This window comes from Neltuma alba, unplaced genomic scaffold (assembly GCF_004799145.2).
Source record: "Neltuma alba isolate B1F8T4 unplaced genomic scaffold, ASM479914v2 tig00007211_pilon, whole genome shotgun sequence".
Taxonomy (NCBI): Eukaryota; Viridiplantae; Streptophyta; class Magnoliopsida; order Fabales; family Fabaceae; genus Neltuma; species Neltuma alba.
The window spans coordinates 20,071-43,507 of record NW_021634710.1 but is presented as its reverse complement, the minus strand read 5'-3'; the positions used below and the strand labels follow the sequence as shown (position 1 = coordinate 43,507).

General features: G+C 33.0%; 3 protein-coding genes across 3 annotated transcripts; 1 reads left to right on the top strand and 2 right to left on the bottom strand.

Moving 5' to 3' along the window:
* Positions 1-1,559: 1,559 nt before the first annotated feature.
* LOC114752015 (uncharacterized) lies at positions 1,560-8,536 on the bottom strand. Its single transcript, XM_028940734.1, has 4 exons — positions 8,172-8,536; positions 7,709-8,053; positions 2,215-2,544; positions 1,560-2,119 (listed from the first exon to the last, which is right to left on the bottom strand). Exons 1-4 carry the CDS (start codon positions 8,487-8,489, stop codon positions 1,766-1,768), a joined length of 1,347 nt encoding a protein of 448 aa, XP_028796567.1. The 5' UTR covers positions 8,490-8,536; the 3' UTR covers positions 1,560-1,765.
* Positions 8,537-14,879: 6,343 nt separating this feature from the next.
* On the top strand, positions 14,880-15,867 carry LOC114752014 (probable glutathione S-transferase). The gene is made up of 2 exons (XM_028940733.1): positions 14,880-15,197; positions 15,291-15,867. Exons 1-2 carry the CDS (start codon positions 14,880-14,882, stop codon positions 15,642-15,644), a joined length of 672 nt encoding a protein of 223 aa, XP_028796566.1. The 3' UTR covers positions 15,645-15,867.
* Positions 15,868-16,759: 892 nt separating this feature from the next.
* LOC114752012 (universal stress protein PHOS32) lies at positions 16,760-17,956 on the bottom strand. The gene is made up of 4 exons (XM_028940730.1): positions 17,692-17,956; positions 17,446-17,555; positions 17,215-17,333; positions 16,760-17,069 (listed from the first exon to the last, which is right to left on the bottom strand). Exons 1-4 carry the CDS (start codon positions 17,864-17,866, stop codon positions 16,979-16,981), a joined length of 495 nt encoding a protein of 164 aa, XP_028796563.1. The 5' UTR covers positions 17,867-17,956; the 3' UTR covers positions 16,760-16,978.
* Between the last annotated feature and the right edge of the window lie 5,481 nt (positions 17,957-23,437).

The following is a 23,437-nucleotide window of genomic DNA, read 5'->3' as shown; positions in this document are numbered from 1 at the left end:
ATCTATTTTGGTCATTTTACAACCAAACTTACTTTTACTCAATCATAATCCAAACAACCTTTTACCAATCTCACTTTTGCAATCTAGCTTTTCTGAACTCTAATCCAAACACAATTCAGCTTATCCAATTTAGCTTTTTCCAATTTCACTTCTCTATAAGCTACTTTTTCAATAAGCTACTTTTCCAATCGCTGATCCAAACGGACCCTTAAATAAGTTCACGTAAGTCGAAATAAAACTCTCATCAAATACTTACTTCGTATTTCATAAATTACGTTTGAAAAGTTACTTATAAGTCATTCCAAACAAGCTCGTAAGCTTTTAAATTATCTAAGATGAACCATATTTTTAAAAATTACTTTAAAATATCAAAATTAAATATATGAAAAAATTTACTTGACTTGGTGGTTGAATCATTCAAAAACCACATGTTGACCTTACATAATCTCATTATAAGTACATGCAATTAGATATCAATTTTTCGTAATTGTATATTACTGTCATTTTCTAAGAGATGATTAAATCACGCTGTCCTTTTAAAATTATGAACTACAACTATGTTCATTTTTACTAAAATGTTTTTATTATCATTTACGTAAACTAATAAGCATTGAATATGCATCTGATCAGATAAAAACAAAATTTTATAAATTCGAACTATCTTTTTTCCTTAAATCACAGGTGGGAAAATTGAGACTAAATTTGTCGTACAGATATCATAATAGAGAGAATGGAAACTAAGTTGGGCAGTGGCAATGACCAGGCCTGTACTGCATATTCTGAAAACAGCGCCCCTGTACAGCCCTCATCTTAAGTGCGTGAAAGACCAAGCCCAATAGCAAGAGGAATCCCAATCTTCTTGACTAATAATCTTCTTTGAAAAGAAAAAAATTAAGTCTAACGAAAGGTGCTAATCTCTCACAACATGACAAATCAATGTTTGAATTCCTGTTGAGAAAGATATCCATATTTACTACCGACAGTATATTGAATAGGATTGCCTTTAGGGCCAAAAAAAATAGTCCTCTTTGGCACCGAGTTTCTGAAGTCTAGCAAGTTCAACTGAGTGGCAGTTCATGAACAGAAGCGACTCGCATATTGGTTTCTCATTGTGAAGAAGCACAGAAATCTCCCCATGAATTGGATTTGTATTGGAGTTTGGATCAGAAGATCAATTTTACTCTTCAGCCATTCATAAACATATGTCCTTATCTTCCGCTTCAGTTTCGGAGAGCAAAGCCTCGTTTGTGGATTTGAAGCCATGGCATTGCTTTTGCCGGAGATTCTAATATTTGTGTTTGATAGTTTTATGGTTTCTCGGTTTGAGGTTCGGTTTCTGATCTACTCTCTTTGGTCAGTTGTGTGGGGCATGTTCTAGTTTCACTCACACTGCTCAAGTTTTCAAAGCATCTATTATCTTTTCTCACTTGTCTAATTTTAAGAACTTTCTCAATCGCGACATATTCAGCAATTTTAAGGCAACACGGGATAGTGATAGTCGCATCAAATAGAAAAGAGACCCTCGTGCTTTCATGAAACACACAAGGTAAAGAAAAATCTAGCAGACCAAAACGACAAAAATGAGATTTAAGAAAGGACGACAGCCAATAAGGCTTGATTTATGTCATGATAACCCAAACCGAGGAACAGTCAGGTTCCATTGCAAGAGAAAAGCCTAGTTACACATATTTTATTCCCAGTCTCAATCACTACACCGGATGATTAAGTAAATCGAAGCTGGATTATGGGTAATTTTTGGGATCATCTACTTTGAAGCAGCGATGCTCTGAAAGCGAGTTTTGAAGAAGGCGAGGAGATGTTCTCTGGGAGGCAAAACTCCTTTCACAACTGGGTGGTTCAAAATCTCTTGACCCCACTTCTCTAGCTTTGGATATCTCTCAGCACTGTACAGATCCAGCCCACCCGCTTCTTGAATTAGCTGCATCCAGAAAGCGACGAACAGAGCAGCGATGTCCAGAAACCCAATTGAATCTCCATTAAAGAACTTCCCTTTCAGCTCGTTGTCCAGAATTTTCAGAGCCTCTCTTGCTTCTTCAGCTCCCGTTTCCCTCTCCTTCACGTCTGGGTTCCACGCTGCTTTAAATACCGCGGGCAACAACTAAAACCAAGCAACAAAACACCTGTTTAGTGACCGATCATTCAAATTCCTAACAACAAAACAAAGAGAAGACGAAGCAGCAAGTGTTTAATCACCTTGTCATCGATGAACTTAGACCAGAAACGAGCCAGGGCTCTTTGATAAGGATCAGAAGGTAAGATGGGGTAGCCAGTCCAAGCCTCATCGACGTATTCAACAACCACAAGAGACTCACAGACGGGCTTCTCGTTGTGAAGAAGCACAGGGACCTTCTTGTGAACTGGGTTGTACTTGAGAAGAAGATCGCTTTTGTTCGTTAAGGATTCATGAATGTACTCATATTCCACTCCCTTGAGTTTCAGAGCAATCTCTGCTCTCGTCACAAATGGGCTTCCCACGATTCCGAAAAGCTTCACTTGTTGATTTGAAGCCATGGCTGGACTTGGCTTTGTTTGAGAATTGAGGATCCGATCTGGGGGGAATGGATGGGTTTATAGCAACCTGAGATAGCGGATCGGTTTCTTATATAGCGAAAGGGCGGGAGACTGGAGGTGAGTCGGTCAACGAAGGAGGTTTTCTGAGGTAAACGGTGATTTTAAAGTCTATAACTTGATGGGCAAGAAGTAGTGATGCAAGAGATTACATCACCAATGCGAACGCTGAGAAAATGGTTGTTACATATGTGTCGGTCATTTTTTAATTAATTTTATAAAGTAACTTATATTTTAAATATTTAATTTTTAGAATATAATGTGCCTTATGATTTTTTTTTTGGCCAAAGAATGTGCCTTATGATAGGATTAATCATATTCGACCTTTTAAAAAAAAAAGAAATAATTGAATTCAGTAAAATGGATTGGAGGGAGGAAGCAAAAGGAAAGATGAATTTGAAATTTATTGTATGGAAAGGTGTAATGCAAAATGAATGACAAGATTGGGTCAAAGCTATAAATTAAGAAACCAGGAAAGTATTCAGATTCATTTGATTCCTCTGGGCTGTATTTAGTCACTGCAATATTTTAAAGAAAATTTCTTCCAATAAAAAAACTATATGCATTAATAAAAAAAAATCATTTGATTACGTTATGGTCCTTTTTTTTTTCTTTTTTTTTTGGGTTCTGTATCTGACACTCCGACCCTACTCCCTACCTGCTCTGGCGGTTCTCGGCTTCTCGGTGAACAACTTTAAGCGCATAAAATAAATATAAATGCATAGTGATAGTGCGATGATTTTTGTCTTTCAGCTCATAGCATCTGGCGCCGCCCATCTCTCTACATCCTTCTAGACTGTTCTCAACTCTTCCATCAGAAATTTAAAAGGAAAAATTGCAAATAAATACCCCTGAATATGTAAAATTATGATTTGAAACCCCATATTTAAAAAATAGCAAATAAATACCCGGTCTCAATTTCACAAATATGAAATGTGGGTGAAATGTCTGAAATGTCCCTTAGTCAAATTGTGATTTGGTTTACCTAAAGTAAACTTGTCATTTCTCATAATCAACTTGTCATTTAATATACCATCAGCCAAGTTGTGATTTCGTTTACTGAAATTGTCATTCGTTAAAGTAAATTTGTCATTTCTTATAGTCAACTTGTCATTTGACTGAGGCATATTTCAGACATTTCACCTACATTTCATATTTACAAAAGTGATATAGGGTCCTTATTTGCTATTTCCAAATTTAGGATCCCAAATTATAATTTTATATATTCAAAAGTCTTTATTTGTAATTTTTTCAATTTAAAAATAAGGGACTGGTTTCATTGATTTTAAAATTTCTGGCAAAATATTAATCTTTTTTAACTTCGAAATAATCCAAACACCTTTTATGTTAAAAAAAACCTATTTTTAATTCAAAATCACGATTTTATTGTAATGGAAGCATCCAAATAATTTATTCCAGCATTGTTCTCTTGTGAGAAATGAATTTCAGTACTAAGATCTAGCACCATAAACAAGTTTTTGCTAGATTCATTTTAACAGATCCGCTATTACCGGCATCTGATCTTCAAATGATCTACTAAACGACACATGTCGCTTTTTCGTTTACCCAAAATATTAGAACAAAGAGAATAAAAGTGGAGTGTTTGGATAGAAACTAAACCATAATTTCAGAAGTACTTTTACATATTACGAAATAAATATGTTGAGAAAGTTACCTCATTTTACGAAAAAATGTTTCTGAAACCGTGATTTTGAGAATGCCAAACACTTCCACAAAAAACTAGAGTAAGAATTGTACATTTATGATAATAATTTTAAAGTGGCAGTGGCATCATGTCAGGTTCCCTTTTTTGGGGAGTTTTTATGCGTGGGAGTGACAGGTTTAGTCCTTTTTTCAACACGACGATCAAATTTAAAAGACAAAATGATGATTATATTTAAAAAACAAATCCAAGTTGATCACATAACTAAGACCAGGTAAGTCGTAGTAACACTCCAGTGAAAATTAAATTACTTATTTGGGACGAAATGTACGGATGAAAGAATATCAAAAGAAATACTAGTAATCTTTTTGGCCATGTTACATTTAGCATATCAAGTATATTTTGTGCAATTTTATTTTTAAAATAGTTTTCTCATAAGCAATAAGACTGAGATATTAAATACTTAAAAAAAATATTTCAAACCCTAAATCTATTAAAAAAAATTATTTTAAAATAATGGGCGCTAAGGCCATCCCTTTTTGCTTTGAGCGTGATATCGTTTTTTTGTTATTTGGGCCTAAGCCTCCTTCGGCTTTTGCACCACTTTTTTATGTGCAAGAATGTTTCTTGTTTGGGCATACTCTTAATTATTTGGAGTAGGTGCACTTTCATTCATAATATCCAACGGATTGTTATGAAATGCTATATTTTCAGTTTTTAATTCTAACCATTAACTTACAAAAATGTTAAATCAGCAAATTTAACTAAAATTTGATATAAATTCAGAAAACCGAACGTATATTTTCATCTTCATGTTTTATTATTGAACACGTGCCTTCTTGTTTTGTTAAGAGGAGTCTCCATATGGGAAAACATAAAAATTACATAGGTGATTAACCTGGGTACCCAAAAAATGAAAAGAAAAAGACTTTTTTTTTTAAACCAGCAAGCCGAAGACTAATAATAGAAAGACACCCTCCTACTTTCATAAGCCAAATAAATAAAATAAGAAAAATCTAGCAGACTAAAACGACAAAAGTAAGATCTGAGAAACGACAACAAACAATAAAACTTTATTTATGATATGATGATCCAAATCAAACGGATGTACCGTGGAGTCTCCCACGTGCCGTGGTTTCATCTTCCCATCATGTTATGTATTGTTGGCAATAAAAATAATTCGGGGGATGCTTCAACTCAACGAGAATCAGTGTAAAAAAAACCGAACCGGACCGGTCGGTTCAACCGGTAAACCGGTCAGTGGTCTGGACTGGTTCATAAGCTAAATCGGGAATCGGTTCAAACCGGATTAAACCGGTGAAAACCAGTAAAACCCGGCAATGAACCGGTTTAAATAAATATATTGATATTTATCCTATTTTTCTTATTTAATTCCTACTATATCAATTATTATAGATTTAAATGAATTTTAATGATGAGTTTGGTATCAATAACTATTAATTTTAGTTATTAAAAAATTATAAAGATAAAAATTCTCAATATTGTTATACTTTATTATTATTACAATCAAATTCTCATTGTATTTCTTTATATTTTGTTATTAGTAATTATTAGTATTGTTATATTCTGTTATTTTTAATTAAATTATATTATTTTAATATGACCGGTTTGATCTCGAGTTGACCCTGATCTGACCAATTAACCCTTGAACCACTACCTCAACCGATTTAGTATCCGGTTCGGTTTTTTGTTCCTTGATGAGAATTCATAAGAGAGCTGTATGGTTCATGTGGCTACTGAGGAGAGAGAAGCTGAAAATTAATTAATAAAATTTAAGATTTTTTTTAATCTATATAAAATACAACGGAAGCACTTTATAAATAAAACCAGGAGAGTAATTGTATTCAATAAAACGGATTGGAGGGAGGAACCAAAAGGAATGATGAATCTGAATTCTACAGTAGGGAAAGTTATAAATGCAAAATGAAAGAGGAGATTGTGTCAAAGTTAAAAATTAAGAAACACTGGGTGTTACATATATGCGGAGGTCATTTTTAATTGATTTATCTAAGGGAGAGAAAAACAAAAGTTGTTGGCTTTAATTGGAATTTTATTTTTTTTATAAAATAATAAAAATATATAAGATTATTTTCATTGAATTGTATGTTTATTTTAATTGTCGAATATTATGAAGAGGAAAAATGTTGTTAAAAGTGATTTGATGTGGTTTTAATTTTATGAAGTAATTTATATTACCTCCAGCCCCAATTAGAAGGTATAGTTTGTAATTAGATTTTATAATTAGAACTAGAAATAGTATTTTGAATATTTAATTTTTAGAATTTCCCTTGTGACAGAATTAATCATACTCAACTATTAAAAAAAAAAGAAATAATTGTATTCAATAAAACGGATTGCTGGGAGGAACCAAAAGGAAAGATGAGTTTGACGTGCGCATATAGCATGGAAAGGTATGAATGCAGGATGAATGAGATGATGGGGTCAAGCTGGCAAAAAAAAAAAAAACAGAAAACAGAAAAGAGAGAAGATTGGATCAAAGTATTGAATTAATTTAACGTTTTGGTTCCTAAATATGACTTTCTCTCGGTGAACAACTTGGGAAAAACGACACATAAACAAATGATATTTCAACTTAGACATATTTAAATACTCACTTGAATTTACAGAATACTAATTTAGACATAAGTAACTAATTTGGGATTTTTAAATTTACTGAAATAACCATATTACCCTTTATTTTATTTATTGTTTTTTAAAAAACCAAAAGCCCCCCACTAAACGGCCGGTCGTCAGAGTTTCGACACTGGCAATGGCTGCCAGAGCTCCGAAGCCAGCTCTGACAACAATTTTTTTGAAAATTTTTATAGTTTCAGTAAAACAGTTAATAACTTTTGTAATGCTGTTAACAAGTTCAGTATAGTAGTTAATAATTTAAATAGTCTTTATATTTTAAATGATTTTAAATAAATACATAATTCAAAATAAAAATAATCTGACAACTAACATTTTTGTGTCCAATGAAAACATGTGATTGCACTTTGCGCATATCCCATTTAACTTTGTTTGTCTTTTTGTTAAAAGATAAAATTATATAGGCAATTGACCAGGACACTACCCACATTTTTCAACTACCAAGAGGCCTTTTGCTTTAATAAATTATAAGCCACACAAGCAACAAAATAAAACGACAAAAATAAGATATAAGAAAAGACCACAAACAGTGAAACTTTATTTATGATATAATGATCCAAATCAAGCGGATCGTCAGACTCCCATGCAAGAGAAAACACACCACCTGTACATTATTTTATTCCCACTCTCAATCACAGCACTGCATAATTATTATTACTATTATACATATCTTATTTCCACTCGATCGTCCTCACACAGTCACACCACTGGATCGTTCGCCATCTCAAGGATGGATATTATTATTGGTCATCCTTGTGATCATCTCTATTTTGAAGGAGCAACGATGCTCTGATAGCGATTCTTGAAGAAGGTAAGCAGAACATCCCTGGGAGGCAAAACTGCTTGCACAGCGGGCTCTTTCAAAATCTCTTGACCCCATTTCTCTAAATTTGGATATCTCTCAGCACTGTACAGGTCGACCTCACTAGCTTCTTGGATTATGGGCAGCCAGTAAGTGATGATCAGAGCAGCGATTTCCAAATACCCAAATGAATCTCCAGTGAAGAACTTCCCTTTCACTTTCAGCTCCTTGTCCAGAACATTCAGAGCCTCTCTCGATTCTTCAGCACCTTTTTCCCTCTCCTTCACGTCTGAATCCCAGGCTGCTTTGAATGCTGCAGGTAACAACTGAAATCAACCAACAAAAGCACTTGTTTAGTCACTGATCATTCAATTCATAATTCATATACTGAGAAAACAAAACGAAGCTAGACAAAGCACGACAAGTGTTTGATGATAGGATCACCTTGTCATCGATGAACCTAGACCAGAAACGAGACGTGGCCCTGTCATAAGGATCAGAAGGCAAGATGGGGGAGCCAGTCCAAGCCTCATCGACGTATTCAACAATCAAAAGCGACTCACAGATTGGTTTCTCGTTGTGAAGAAGCACGGGGACCTTCTTGTGAACTGGGTTGTACTTGAGAAGAAGATCACTTTTGTTCGGCAACGGTTCCTGAATGTACTCATATTCCACTCCCTTGAGTTTCAGAGCAAGCTCTGCTCTCGCCACAAATGGGCTTCCCAAGAATCCGAAAAGCTTCACTTGTTGATTTGAAGCCATGGCCGTATTTACTTTTGTTTCTGTTTTAGAATTGAGGATTTGATATGATGGGTTTTATGGTCCCTGACATTGTGGATCAGTTTCTTATATAGTCCAAGGGTGGAATACAGTAGATGAGTCGCTCCAGATGTTAATGGAATGTGATGCAAGCGATTGCATCACGAATGTAATAAGATTAATGCATGAATGTAATGATGAAAGTTTTAATCAATCTTGTTGATTTGATTTGATCGTTCAAATTTTCATTTTATTCTCAATTTAATCATTTAGGTTTCATGAAGTTATTATCACTTTACTTCTTTTGAGTGACATTGACAAATTTTCCGGAATCAGCTGCTCGGTTATTAACGTGAAAAACTGAAACTGTCGAAACTGTTGACAAGTTCTTCAAAATGTCGACAACCTGATGCTCTGGATTCATAATACGATAATTTCATGAAATGTAAAGAACTAAGATGAATGCGCAATACTAGCTTCACAAGATAATTAATCTGAGAATATTAAGAAAATTAATAATCTATATATATATATATAAAAGCAAGAAGAGGGCCAAAAAAAAGCAAGAAATCAGAAACAGAGTCAACGAAGTTACTACAGAGTATCAAGAAACATAAAAGAACTTGAACAGCATAAAACCAAAAGTAGTTCCAACAAAAAAACAAAGTAATTAAAACACAAACAAAAGAAGTTTCCCGGCATTGGCCTCCTCCATGGGCAGGATCTTGATCATGGAATGTTTATCTCTTGCATGCTTAGTTCACTTATCGTTTTAGTTTCTAAAATTTTATTTTTATTAGTTTAGTTTTTGATGTTTCATGAAGTTATTACATTATTAATTGCCAATTACATTATTAAAGTTAAAAATTAAGGAATATGAGTATAAAACTATTAAAAGTTACATACTTGTTTACTTTCATAGATAAACAAATCCACATATAAAATGATGTAAATTCATACCGTAATCTTGTAAAATATATTAGAGTTCTATTAGATGACATCTTGTCTAAGGTACTGTTAAATGAGTATCGTCTTCTATCAGAATTTAAACCTTAATTGACTGCAAGCGAGTAATATCTTTTACAAAATCTGACTCCCCGTTACCTCTTATCCTATATTTCTCTCCAGGGAGGTCTTGGGAAACGCCATGAGGCCCACACAAAATAATAAATAAATAAAAAGGAAAGGAATCTTGACAATATAACCCGATGATTTTCGTCTTTTCATCGAAAACAGCATGCACCGCCTGTATCTCTCCATCGGTTTCAAGCATTCTGAAATCCACGGCTGAAATCGAAACAAACTGACGGTTTGGAATGATTTTAATATAATTATTACCCCCAGGACCTTTGTTTTTCTTTTAGATAATCATGATGTCCCTTGTCATTATCAAGATTTATTTTTGGGAAAATTGTAATGAGATCTCAAACAAGGAAAACAATTGAAAAACAAATATCAAAAGTTATCATTTCCACTGTAGGACTTGTCATTATAGGTTGTTCAGGTTGTTATTGAAATTTTTTAATAATTATTTCTCTTTTATGGGACTTAATTGTAATTCACTAATTCTCCATTTATTTTTTGTTATGAAATCAACCAATAAAAAAAATAGAGAAGATGAGAAATGGAGACAACAAAATGAGCAAATTATATTGTATTCCTTCACTACACTTTCTTTCATTTGCATTACAACACAATGATATATTCTATTTATAACGATAATCTCACATATATATTACACTTCGACTTAAATGATAGATAGTGGGTAATAAACCATATGAATATGAGTGGAGGGTGAGTTATAAGATTAAAGACATGATAAAGGAGTAGTGGAGTAATGAAAGATTAATATCTAGTGAAAGTTGATGAAGTTAAAGAGAAAGAGGAGATGGACATCAACTAGAAAAAGCCCTGTGGGACAAAAACCAAGTGCAAGAAAAAGAGTACACATTCACTGATACACTACTTGATGTTGTGTCATTAAAAACCTTGTTAGGAAAATCCAATAAAAAAAATCATAAATAAGGAAAAAAGAGTACAACATGTATTAACTCTCCCTCTTGATAACATCAATTGATATCCTTGAGCTCGTAATACCTAATATCATGAACAAGCTTGTTAAATATTGTAGCAGGAAGTGACTTATTAGACATAAATTTTACCATCTTTTGAATATTATGAGACAAATATTCTATCTGGAATTACTAGCATGTGGATTATAAAATAATCTAGAATTCTATTCCAATATTTTTGTGTTGGCAAAGAACTATATCTTAATAGTAAGTTAACAGTAAATGATATGCCAAGTCATACATGACTGACAAGATATGATACGATACTTTTGGACCACGTAGTTCTTCATCACCTTCTTGGAATCTAACAAGTTCTTTATTCACCTTAACGAATCTCACAGCTATCAAAGTACATAATAGATGTGATTTATCTATAAAAAAACATTTTAAGACCTTTAGAGAAATGTCATTTCTTAAGTATTTAATTAGCAATCCGAGACAAAACTTTGTTCTTTTTAAGTCTTTTATTTCAAATTTTTTCTTGTAAGCAATTTATAGTTTTTATAAGCTCTTCAAGAGTTCTAATGATATTTATATCATCAACAAAAACTACATTTATGTCAAACTCATTTTCATGTTGTTTCGTAAAAATACATGGGCGAACTGAATCATTTTTATATTACTCCTTCAACTAATATTTACTTGGTCGGTTATACCACACACGTCCCGATTGCTTCAATTCTTATAAAGACTTATTCAACTTAAATAAGTATTGTTCTTGAAAACTTGAATTGTATGCTTCTGACAACTTAAATCTTTCAGAGAATTTCATGTATTTTGATCTAGAACTACAAAATAGATGGTAGTACTCCTGTTATTTTAATCTTCATAACATTTCATATATAGTGATTTTCTTTATATATGCTCCTGGCTTATTTTGGATCTTTCAAAAATTATCATGTAAATTAATGATCCTCATGCATGGGTTATAATAATATCTAACAAATGCATTTCATAATTGTCAGACTATTCAAATATGCAAAATTATATCCACTACAAAATAATATGTCTCATCATAATCATCATCAGACTTTTGTAAAAATATTTATTTCCGCATAAACGTCCATATATTCCATAAGAGTTTTATATTCCATGTGTCAAGATTGTTGGTCTTTAGTTTTGACAAATTGAAATAATATTTTTATTGCGTTTTTTTTTAATTTTTAGCCAATTTTCTATCTATTTTATCGACATATTTACATGTAAAATCCTCTTTTTATCACGTGATATTATTATCAAAATTGTTGTCGATAACTTTATCTTTTCGGTTTTTTTTTGTGACATAATTTATTGAGATTTCTTTCTTACTTTTCAAATACATGAACATCTTATGAGGTTTTATAATTAGTTATCTCTTGACATGCTTTAAAGTATATGCCTCCTCAATATAACTTTTAAATTATATGCTCCTCCTTATTCAATATATTTATATTGAAACCAATTAACCTCTCATGCTTCCGGCTTGTTTCATTTTTATTTATACTGATTAGAGTATTTTCAACTGGAATAAGATATTTAAAAAATTTTATTTAGGTGAGTAAGATATTTTGTAGCATTTCATGGATGTAATGTTCAATGAACTCCTGGTCCATACTGATATATTTGAGGATCTATATTTAATAATAATGCATTTTATATGTTATCCTTTCCAACTATTCAATTTTTCCCCTTCATGTTGGAAAAATATTGTCAAAATGATGATCAACTAATCGCACAATAGAAGTCTTCTAAATCCATTTGCTTCCTCTAGACATTAATTAAAATCATGGTTTTATTATAAATTATTCATACAAGCTTTTATTCATTATCGTTTTTATAAATCAATTTTATACCATATCAGCTTCATCCACCATTGATTCAAGTCGACCCTAAATAAATTTAATTGAGGAATTATTACTGATTTCTTACCAGGCTTTGCATAAAGGAAAATAGTCCAAATAGTTTATTTCAGTGCTTTTCTTTTGTGAGAAATGCACTTCAGCACTAATTTATAGGCCCTGTTTGAATCAAGATCATAATTAATTATAAGAATAAGGTTTTCTTGAAAAGTATGCAAGCACATATATACCAAAATTAATTAATTATACAAACCTAAAACCAAACATATTCATATATGCCAAAATCAATTATGAACCCAAAATCATGATCATTTCATAAGAGTTGTCAAATACTCCTATGCCTACTGAAGCCAATTATAAAATTGAAAAGCTAAATAATAGTATAGCTTGTGAGAAAATCATTTTCTTTAATTTATAATTGATTTTGGCATGTATAAGAATATTTAGTAACTTATGATATAGCTGTGTTTTTGGGGTTGTAATCTGTTTTGGCATGTATATTTGAATCGCTTACTATGGCTTATGTTATATACTGAGATTAGCAAAAATTGTTATAGTTAAATTATTAGAGCAAAGAAAATGATACTCCCTCCGTTCCTTATTATAAGAGACACTTGATGCTTATGCCATGTTCCTATATATAAAAGACACTTACAAGTTGTCTCTACTTTTTTGTGTTGATTTACTATTTTACCCATATTTATTATCTCCAACTCACACTCTCTCTCCCTCCCACTTCTCTTTCTTTTAATAATTTAATTGTTCTCTCTCATGCTCTCTCTCCTTATTAATGAGGGCATTTTTGGAAAAAAAATTATACTTTTTATACATTAATTGTTCTTAACTAACTTTAACTGTTTTTTTGATCAACGTACTTCAGTTATTTGTCTCTTATAATAAGGAACGGAGGGAGTATATTTTAAAACAACGTGAGCCATGGTAAGCGATCCAATGAGAACTGAAATATTTGGGGGGAAAAGGAGTAAGGATTTTAATACTCTTCTGATCTCTAATATAGGAGCTAATGAAGAAATTAATATTAGTTATATATACAAGACCTATTTCACATATTTATCAAATTTTTTTTAAATTAACCCTATTAATATTTTTCTAACAATAATCAAGTACGAGAAAAAAGGTGGGAATTAAAGAAGATGCTGAGAGTATATTAAAAAAATATATCATATTAACTAATTTAATTAATATTTTTAATTTATTTAAATAAACTAATTAGTTCTTATTTTAAGTTTCATAGAGTAACTCCATGACAAAAGAGAGAATGCAGCTATTGAGGAGGCCTCGAAGGTCTGCCTTCATAGGATACATCGTAGTATTCTCTCCTAATTTTATCCTTACTGAATATAACAAAAAATAGGTGAAAGAGAATAAACAACATATTTTTTTTCTTTATCAATATGCTTATTTTGATGGGAAAAGGGCAAAAAAATTATTAATTTAATGCATTTTTATATGCCAGAATAAGGTACAAATGATTTATAATTAAAAATAGAGCGGTAAATTGATAAAACGATAAGTGGGCTACTCTGTTTATTTGGAGTAAGTGCACCTTAAATTGTGATATACAAGAGCTTATTTTGAGCAAGCAACTTTTACAGTCCAACTGATATAATTAATTATGATTATTAACTTACTCCTGATAAAACTGTGTCTAGAATATTTATCCTCCAAGGCTTTCATTCCATATACATTAATTTATGCTTTATGACTGAACATACATATGCATTTTAATTTTATTCTCCTTCTTGTCAAAACAAATGGGCCTACATGTGTGAAAAGATAAATGAGATTTTTCCTCACAATGTGGATGTGACCAATTAACATTTGAATTCTTGTTAAAAGCAGTGTTTGACAAAATCCCCAATAAAATTGCTTCCAATAAAAAATACATGTGTCTAATTTTAAAAAAAAAATCCCAAGTCATTGACCCGTGTGCGACTGAAATAAAAGAACAGGATTGCCACGTCCTCGACGCGTGAAACAGTGTCGTCAACGAAGCATTTCATTGGTGATGTAATCTCTTACATCCCTCCTTGCCTTCAGAAGCAAATTTGACTTTCTCTTCCAGAAATCCAACTTTGTTGACCGACCCATCCCTACCCATAGCTATATAAGAAAGGGAATCGCAAACCCAGACACCATACAACCCTCAAGCGCAGGTCTCCGATATAAGTCCCCAGAAAAAGCATATACTCCTCCGGTCCTAATTATAAGACCCAATTGATTTATTTGAGGAGATTAAGGAAGTAAGTTAAGTTAGTTATTTATAATAAATAAGTGTTGTCATTCCTAAAATATCCTTGCTAATTAAGTATATTGGCTAAAACTACCATTATTAGAAGGATTATCTTGGAAAAAAATGCATAAATATAAGAGACAAAATGGATTGGGGTCTTATAATTAGGACTAAATAAAAAGTCAAATGGAGTCTTATAATAAGGACCGGAGGAGTATATTAAACTGTCATGGCTTCAAATCAACAAGTGAAGCTTTTTGGAATTGTAGGAAGCCCATTTGTGACGAGAGCAGAGATTGCTCTGAAGCTCAAGGGAGCGGAATATGAATATGTTCATGAATCATTGACCGACAAAAGTGATCTTCTTCTCAGGTACAATCCCGTTCACAAGATGGTCCCTGTGCTTCTTCACAACGACAAGCCAATCTGTGAGTCGCTTGTCATTGTTGAATATGTCGACGAGACTTTTACAGGTTATCCCATCTTGCCTTCTGATCCTCACCACAGAGCCTTGGCTCGTTTCTGGTCCAAGTTCATCGACGACAAGGTAATACATAAACAAGGCTTTCTAGTATTTTGTATTTTTTTTGCCCCAGATATGATGAGTTACTGAACAGGTTTTTCATTGCTTTGAGTTTAGGTCTTGCCTGCTATATCTAAAGCAGCTTGGAATCCTGATGCGAGGGAGAGAGAGAAAGGTGGTGAAGAATCCTCGGAGGCTCTCAAGACTCTGGAGAATGAGCTGAAAGGAAAGTTCTTTAATGGAGATTCAATGGGATATGTGGATATTACTGCATTGTTCTTGGCTTTTTGGCTGCCTTTAATTGAAGAAGCTGGTGCGCTTGAGTTGTTCAGTGGTGAGAAATTTCCAAAGCTTAAGAAATGGAGTCACGAAATTCTGAAACATCCCATTGTGAAAGAAGCTTTGCCTCCAAAGGATGTTCTCATTGGCTACTACAAAACCCGCTTTCAGAGCATTGCTGCTTCCAAATAGATAAATGGATTCATCTTTGTGTTCATTACCGCATGTTGTGATTTCATGCCAAAATAAAAATATGCAACTTTCTTTTGCAACAAAATCTCGATCATGTGTTTGGTTTTTTTGTTTTGGTCGGGTTGTTATTTTCTGCCTCTTTACAACTCCCTTTAGGACGTTGTCTGATAAAAGTTCGTTATTGGAATCTTTTAGCAGCTCTTAAGTTAGACTTTTTGCTTTTGAATCTTCTTCTTGTGTTTTTTTTTTAATTGCCTTTTCAGTGTATTTATGGGATATTCTGAGTCCCTAGTGTTTCCTCTTGATAGTCTTTGCCTCGTACCCACCATTTGTAGTGCAAATGTAGCTTCTGGCTATCCTCTTCTCCAGCAATCATTTTCGCCTTGGTTCAGTTTTGTTGCTTGTTTTATATTTTCATACGATTTATTCTATGTTTGATATGAGGAAATTGGAGTGAAAATAAGGGGAAAGAAAATTTTAATAAGCTTGATTTGAAAATCTGAAGAAATGGGATTTTGAAATTTTGATAAAAAAATTTACAAGATAAAAGAGGAAGAAAATTTAATTAAAAACCTTTAAACCAACTTCTTCAATTTTTTAAATCAAATTTATTAAATTTTTTTCTCCTATCCCTTTCCTTTCATACGCACCATTAGTGTTCATACGCTGTTTGTTTTTCTTTGGGCGGTTGGGCCTCATGAACAAGTTGCGATTATTTTCTAATGCATTTGGACAGCTTATCTGATGATGGAGCTCCAGTTGCATTATTCTTTGAAAAGAAGGGCAAACAGGAAAACTTCAAAAGGTGGAAATTTGCAGCACCTTTGGATTGTGCTCAGACCTCTGCTTCCAAATAGATAAATGGATTCATCTTTGGGTTAATTATCGCATGTTGTAATTTCATGCAAAAATAAAAATATGTAACTTTCTTTTGCAATAAAATCTCGATCGTGCGTTTGTTTCATTTAAGACATAAGCAACTCTTACCATCTGCGGTCATTTCCACTAGTTTCTTTATGTTTTGAGCATTTGAGATATTTATTTTAGAATTTGGATCTACCAAAATAAAAAATAATTAGTAATGTGAAAATAAATAAAATAAAAAATCTAGCACATTTAGTTTCAATCTGGCCAGCTTATAAGATGGAGGAGTTTCAGCTGCATTCTTCATTGAAAAGAAGGAAAAACAGGAAAATTTCAAAGGGTGGAAACTTGCAACGTTATACATAGAATAATCTCAGGATATGACCAACAAAGAGATGAGATCAAATACAACAAAAAGGAACATTCAAAGTGGCAGCCAAGTCCTAATTTAATGAACAATGATGTCTCTGCTACTTGCTGCTGCTCGCCAAATCCTTCACAACAGTCACAGGGCAAGACGCATGTGTCGTCACAAAGTTGCTCACGCTTCCCAGTAGGATCCTGTTCTCCCAAATAAGAAAAATAAAGATAAAAATGCATTTGACCCATACGTTATAAGAAAATTCTGGTAACAGCTCTAAGGAATCAAACATAAATTATAACATGATCAAAAGAGTGAAAACAGGGGATTGGAGAAATTTCTGACCTTTGGATTGTGCTAAGACCTCTGCTTCCCATAACCAGAGAGTCCAGCTTCAGATCTTCAATCGCATCCAGAAGTTTCTCCCTCGCATCACCCCAGTACAATTTCGCCACAATGTTCACCTGCACCATCATTTCTCTCACGGCTTGAAATTGTTCTTTCAGAAATCAAACGGAAAACAGAGAGTGAATTTGTTTTTGAGGAAATGAACGACAGAAAAGAAGTGGGGAGAACCTCTTTCTGTCTGGAAGCAGTATCAAGCAAATCAAGAACTTGGGTATCAATTGGAACATCGTACTTCTTCATGATCTCCGGCTCTCTGAACTGTGCCAATGGGATCAGAGCTGAAAAAAGATGGAACCAAAACGAATCAGATCGAGCGCGAAAAAAACAGAGCATGAAGCAGGAAGACTTGAAAAGGGAAATCAGATTGCGTTTCACAGATATCCAAAATATAAAGCAACAGAAAAGAAAACTTACGAGCACCAGATTTGGCGTAGAGATGTTTGTGAGAGTCGTCAAGGGAGTTGTGGGTGACATGGATGATGTAAAAAGTGTCGCCTTTATCAGCCAAATTTTCAAGGGACCATTTCAGAGCATTCTTGCTGCTGTTTGAGAAGTCCATCGCCACACCAACTTTCCGATCCTTAACCATCGTTTTTCTCTCTCAATCTCTCTCTCTCAGAGTAAACACACACTTGTCTGGATGTGCTTCTCTGTGTTTGTTATAAGAAGAAGCAGAGATGATTAAAGAAGAAAGCAAACGCGGGATTTGGATTTAGCTTGGGCGCTATCTCAGATTAGGTCATGCATCCTTGGGCCACGTGACAAGTGAAGTGAAATTGTCTGCCGCTGAATTACTCCTCTCTGCCGCTGAAATTTTATGTTTAAAATTAAAAAAAACTATTTATTAAGCTTCATTAATAAAAATAAAGGGCAAAGACATTAGAATGGAGAAACGAGTATGATACTCATCAAAATCGTATCTAGACCATACAAATCGAATTTGAATGGGCTAGACTTATTTTTTTATTTTAAACAAAAAATTATTTTTTAAAAACATGGTGACTAAAAAATTATCTTTATTTTAGATTATATAACTATTAAAATAATTATTTCTAAAATTAAAAATTAAAAATTAAACCTGTATTATCAAAATCATATTTGTGTGGCGCAAAGTGATAAATTAGCACGAAATTGGTTCTTAGGATGGGGTGCTTTTGACTTTTCACAAATAAGGGAAACAGCCTTTTTCATACGCAATCGGATATGGTTAACCATTGTCAGGTGCTTTGACTTTCCCACCGTTTCTGAATCAAAGAGCCTTACAAATGGTAACAAAAATTGAATTGTTCAATTATAAGGAGTTGCTTAAAACTTATAAAACAGCAAGTTTAATTCCTGCTACCAATACGAGAATTTTGTTAATGGTACATTTATAAACATTTTTTAAAATCATAAGGCGTGTCCTGATCTGTTAAGTCGGGATCAAACTTACCAAATGTTTTTGTTAAAATAAAATAAAATGTGGGGAAAGCCATTGTGATTGTGGGCCCCACACGGGTAGAAGGGAGCTTTTTGCTTTTTTACGGTGAAAAGAAGGGAGCTTTGCTAGCAAGTCGTCTGGCTTTGTCCGTATGGGTATAAGCATAGTACGCCGCTGATGCCGCTCCATGTGCCCTGTCCCCTCCGACTGCCTTTCTTTTAAAAAGAAAATAATATTAAATGCCAACTCACCTAGTAATAATAATAATAATAATCTGGATGTAAATCGAGAAATCTCATTGAGAATAATCTTTCCAACAATATTTTTTAATTAAATTTATGCAAGATTAAACTCATGTTCTGGTGTTTGAATGGCCATAACCTCTTTGATTGCGTGAGCCTTTTTCTGTATCCGCATGCGTCTATGGGGCCGCCATTGATATAATTTGAATTAACAGTGGGAAAAATAAATCTGAATAAAATTGATTTGTACTGTTATAGAATATAGAATTTATTTTCTTAAATAATGACTTACTTATTTGATTTATTTGGGACAATTAATTATCAGAAATTTCTCTGACTGGTTTACAGCTAACTCAAGATGTTATCATATAAATTCAATGGAAACAAGCACGACACATGACCTGATTGGTAATATTAATTTTGGAGAGAACATGTTGGTTCCCCATGCAAATATTTCTTTGACCTCTTTCGTCTTAAAATACTACTTCCCGTTTTAAATATAAGAGTTAGTTAATTAATCTAAATAGATTTAAAAAGTTAAATTAATTATTTGTAATAAATAAGTATTGTCTTTTTTAAAATATTCTTGCTAATTAAGTTTATTGGTTAAAACTACCATTATTAGAAGGATTGTCTTAAAAGAAAATAGATAAATATAAGAGAAAAATATATTTGAGTCTTATATTTAGAACCAAAATGAAAATCAAATAGGATTTTATATTAAGAATAGGACATAGTATTTTTTTTTTTTTTTGGTTAAGAAGGAAAAAGAAACGCCACACCTGATTAATACCGATATTGAAACCTGACATCCTTACCCCTATCCACATATGGATTCAATAATCAACCGTAGTTTCGTTGGTCAAAATCCAGTGGATCAATGATCCCTCGCGTTACTCCTCATGACGTAGATTTAACATTTAATATTATTTTCGATTTTAATTACAAGACCTTATTTATAGATTAACATATATTATTCTGGGACGATGCGTGCGGGGGTGGAGGAAGTTGCTGAGAAGTTTCCTCGCACGCTAGCTCATTTTTGTGGCGGAATTAAAATTATTTGCTAAAGTCAGATGTTTACTGAGAAATATCTCAGGAAGGTGCTATGAAGTTTCCTTGCCTGCTCACAGCGGCCCTGATATCTCTGGTTTTATGAAACATTAGCCATAGAGATTATCATCCAGTATACAACTGCAATGATGGATCTATCTCCATTATGTTCCCTTGTTCAACTTCTTTAACTGAGCTTCCTTGGGCTGAAGGAAATAGCAGCTCTAGTGATAAATGTGGTCATGGTCCCATTGTTGACCCGAACACTCAAAGTTGGCCCAAGTTGATCCCTCAAGTTTGCTATGAAGATGAAGGCCTTTTGAACCCGCACCTTCCGCCATGGGCCTTCACATTAAATGGGCTTGTTCCTTTCTAGTTGTTAAGAAAAAAGTATGTTTATACAAATCACTCATCAACTACAAGGAAAAGGTGGGTCCAACAAAACGAGTTAGTTCCTCAAAATATGATAAATTAAAATTTGAATCTCACTTAAAGAGGTTCTTATGTTTAGTGTTTTATAATGTCTTGAGCAGGATACGGGAGTACATCCTTTAAAGGGAAAAAGATGAAATAAACCTGCACTTAGGAGGTGTTTGGAAGCGTCCAAAAATGCTTCTTAGAAGGATTTTTTCGTAAAATGAAATAAATTCTTTTACATATTTACTTCATATGTTGTAAAAGTACTTTTAAAATCATAATTTTAATTCTATCTATAAGTTTGATTAGATGGCCAAATGGCATCTTATACTTTCATTCAAAAATTTATTAACCGAGAAGGGAAGTGGGCATGAAGAGAACACAAATGAATGAAAGAATGAGAGAGAGGATACTGGGATGGTTATGGAGCTTTAATTTAGGGATAAGAAGAGAAGATCCAATGAGAGATGGGGCATATGGGGTCAGTAAGACGTCACCTCAATTAAGAAGATCAGGGGGATTACCATTAATTGGTCAGCTGGAATTTATTCTCACATTCTGATGCAATCTACTTTGGTCCCCTTTTATTCACTGCTCAGATGACATGTCCAGGCTAGAGAGAGAGAAATGTTAAGGTTTTTTTTTTTTCTTGACCAGAAGAGAAAGATTAAGGTTGGAGCAAGTTGTCACAAACATTATTATTATTAAATTAATATGCACTTTATAATTTATGAGGCTGTGATTAGGACACGATTCTGGGACATGTGAATGATATTCTTCAATCTTCTTTGGGCCGCCCACCTTCAACCCTTTTGAATATGGCCTACGAACCTCCATTCCATTCTAAAGTTATTTCCATGTTTGTCTCACATGCCCCACTAAAATAAGATACTAAAAAAAAAAACAAGTTTTAAAAGTTATCATTCTATGTTTTAGAATTTGTCATTACAGACTGTTCAGATTGTTATTAGGACTTTTTAATAATTACTTCTCTTTGTCATGACTTAATTGTGATTCTCCTTTTTAACTTTGAGATCTGGTTGTTTTTGACAACCCAAGTTTAGTTATCCATCGGAGCAGACTAATAATTATTAAAAAAAGAATTATGGGTTTTCACCCAAAAAAAAAAAGAAGAATTATGGGTGGATTTATGATCACAGGCCTAAAATAAATTCGTAATTACTGTACATGAACTATTTCACTCAATTTTGCCGCATTTGTTATCTTTAAAAAATATTGCCTGTTTGTCTCGGTTTTGTTGAAAAATCATAATGGCCAAAGTTATTAAATTCTTACTCAAGTTATACATTTTTCCCGTGAAATAATCATATGATATGTAGAGTTCTCTTTTGTTATGTGCATGTTTTAACAGTTGAAACTCCAATTCCATTTTAGATTGATGGTGATGGTGAATTTGAAGCATAAAACATCTAACAAATAACAATCTCATATCATTCTTCATTCCTCGCAATCTTAAAATAATACACCGTCTATGGCAATCACAAGTTGTTTATATTCTATACATATATATATATATATATATATATGTGTGTGTGTGTGTGTGTGTGTGTGTGTTATTAGAATTTAATTTCTCCTTACGTGTGGCATTTCCTGAGTAATAATATGCTCTAAGTAAATATTTATTTGTAAAATTCATAAATATAAAAAAGGACCCATTCATTGTTTTAAAATATTTTTTTTGGCCGGACGTTGTTTTAAAACATTAATTAAGAAAACGGAATGTTCGTTGTTCAGTGAATTTAGCATTCGGTCCCGTGATTTGGGTTGATTGGACATATATTAATTCTTAATGAATGGCATAATATTCTTCAGAACCCTTCACGCATCGGAACAACTTGAATGAATCTGTGAGGAGATTAGATTTTGATATAGGACTGTTAATTAATGTATTATCTTTTTAAGTATTACAACTGTCAACTCAAGATCAATATGAATACATGCTTCCAGCTTCAACTAAAAGGCAGTTTGGACGTTGAGGAATATGAATCAAATCTCAACAAAGATAACTATAAAGAAAATTCTCCCAATCATTTCAGATTTTGTCACAGCTTACTTTTGACGTAATTTAAACAAGTGACTAACATGCTACGGATTATACCTTTGAGAAGCTTATGAAGAAGCATATAATGAATTGTGCTTAACATATATAGATAAGAATCAAGAATGGAGATTTGTACTATGTGTATAGTATTCCTCTAGTCCTAAAACTAAAACTCATTTTGTAACATAAATTACGCTACGAAACAGATCGTACACCTAGGATCAAGGAAGTATTAGATAATTGTATTATATGTACTATAGTATTCATAGAGTTAGGACTGTTTACGAGATGGGACGAGACCGTCCTGATCTAGTCTCGATGACCAAAAATGAGACAGGAATTCTATCCCGTGCCCTATCCCATCCGGGTGCCATCCAGGTGCCGGTCAAGATGAGATGGGACTGGGACAGAACCGGCACGTCCCCTTTTTTTTCAAAAAAACATGTTTTTTTTTTGCATTGTGATTGGGATTCTTATAATGGGTTTTGTTTATATCTCTAGGCTTAGCCCTCTTAAATAAAAACTCAAATAAATAATAATCAATAACATGATACTCTAAAATTTATTTTCATTATTCCAAAAATCATCAACTATAAAAGCTCTAAATAAATAATAACCATCCAACTACATATATGTTAAAAGCCACAAATATAAACATTTTGTATTACACATATTTTAAACATTTAATAATTATAATATGATAAAAATAAAAAAAATATTACTACCAAGATGGGATGACCCTGTCCCGCATTCGGTTCTATCCCGGTTTGTCTCATCCCGAAAACTTTCAAGACGGACCAGTCTCGTCTCAATATGACAACCAGGACTGGGACGGGTCAGCCAAGATGGGCCGACTTTAAACATCCCTAAATAGTGTTTGATTCAATTAATAATTAAAAGGGTTGTACTAGTTTCACTAGAAATGTAGAGCTTGGATCTTAAAAATACAATCACATTTAAATATTT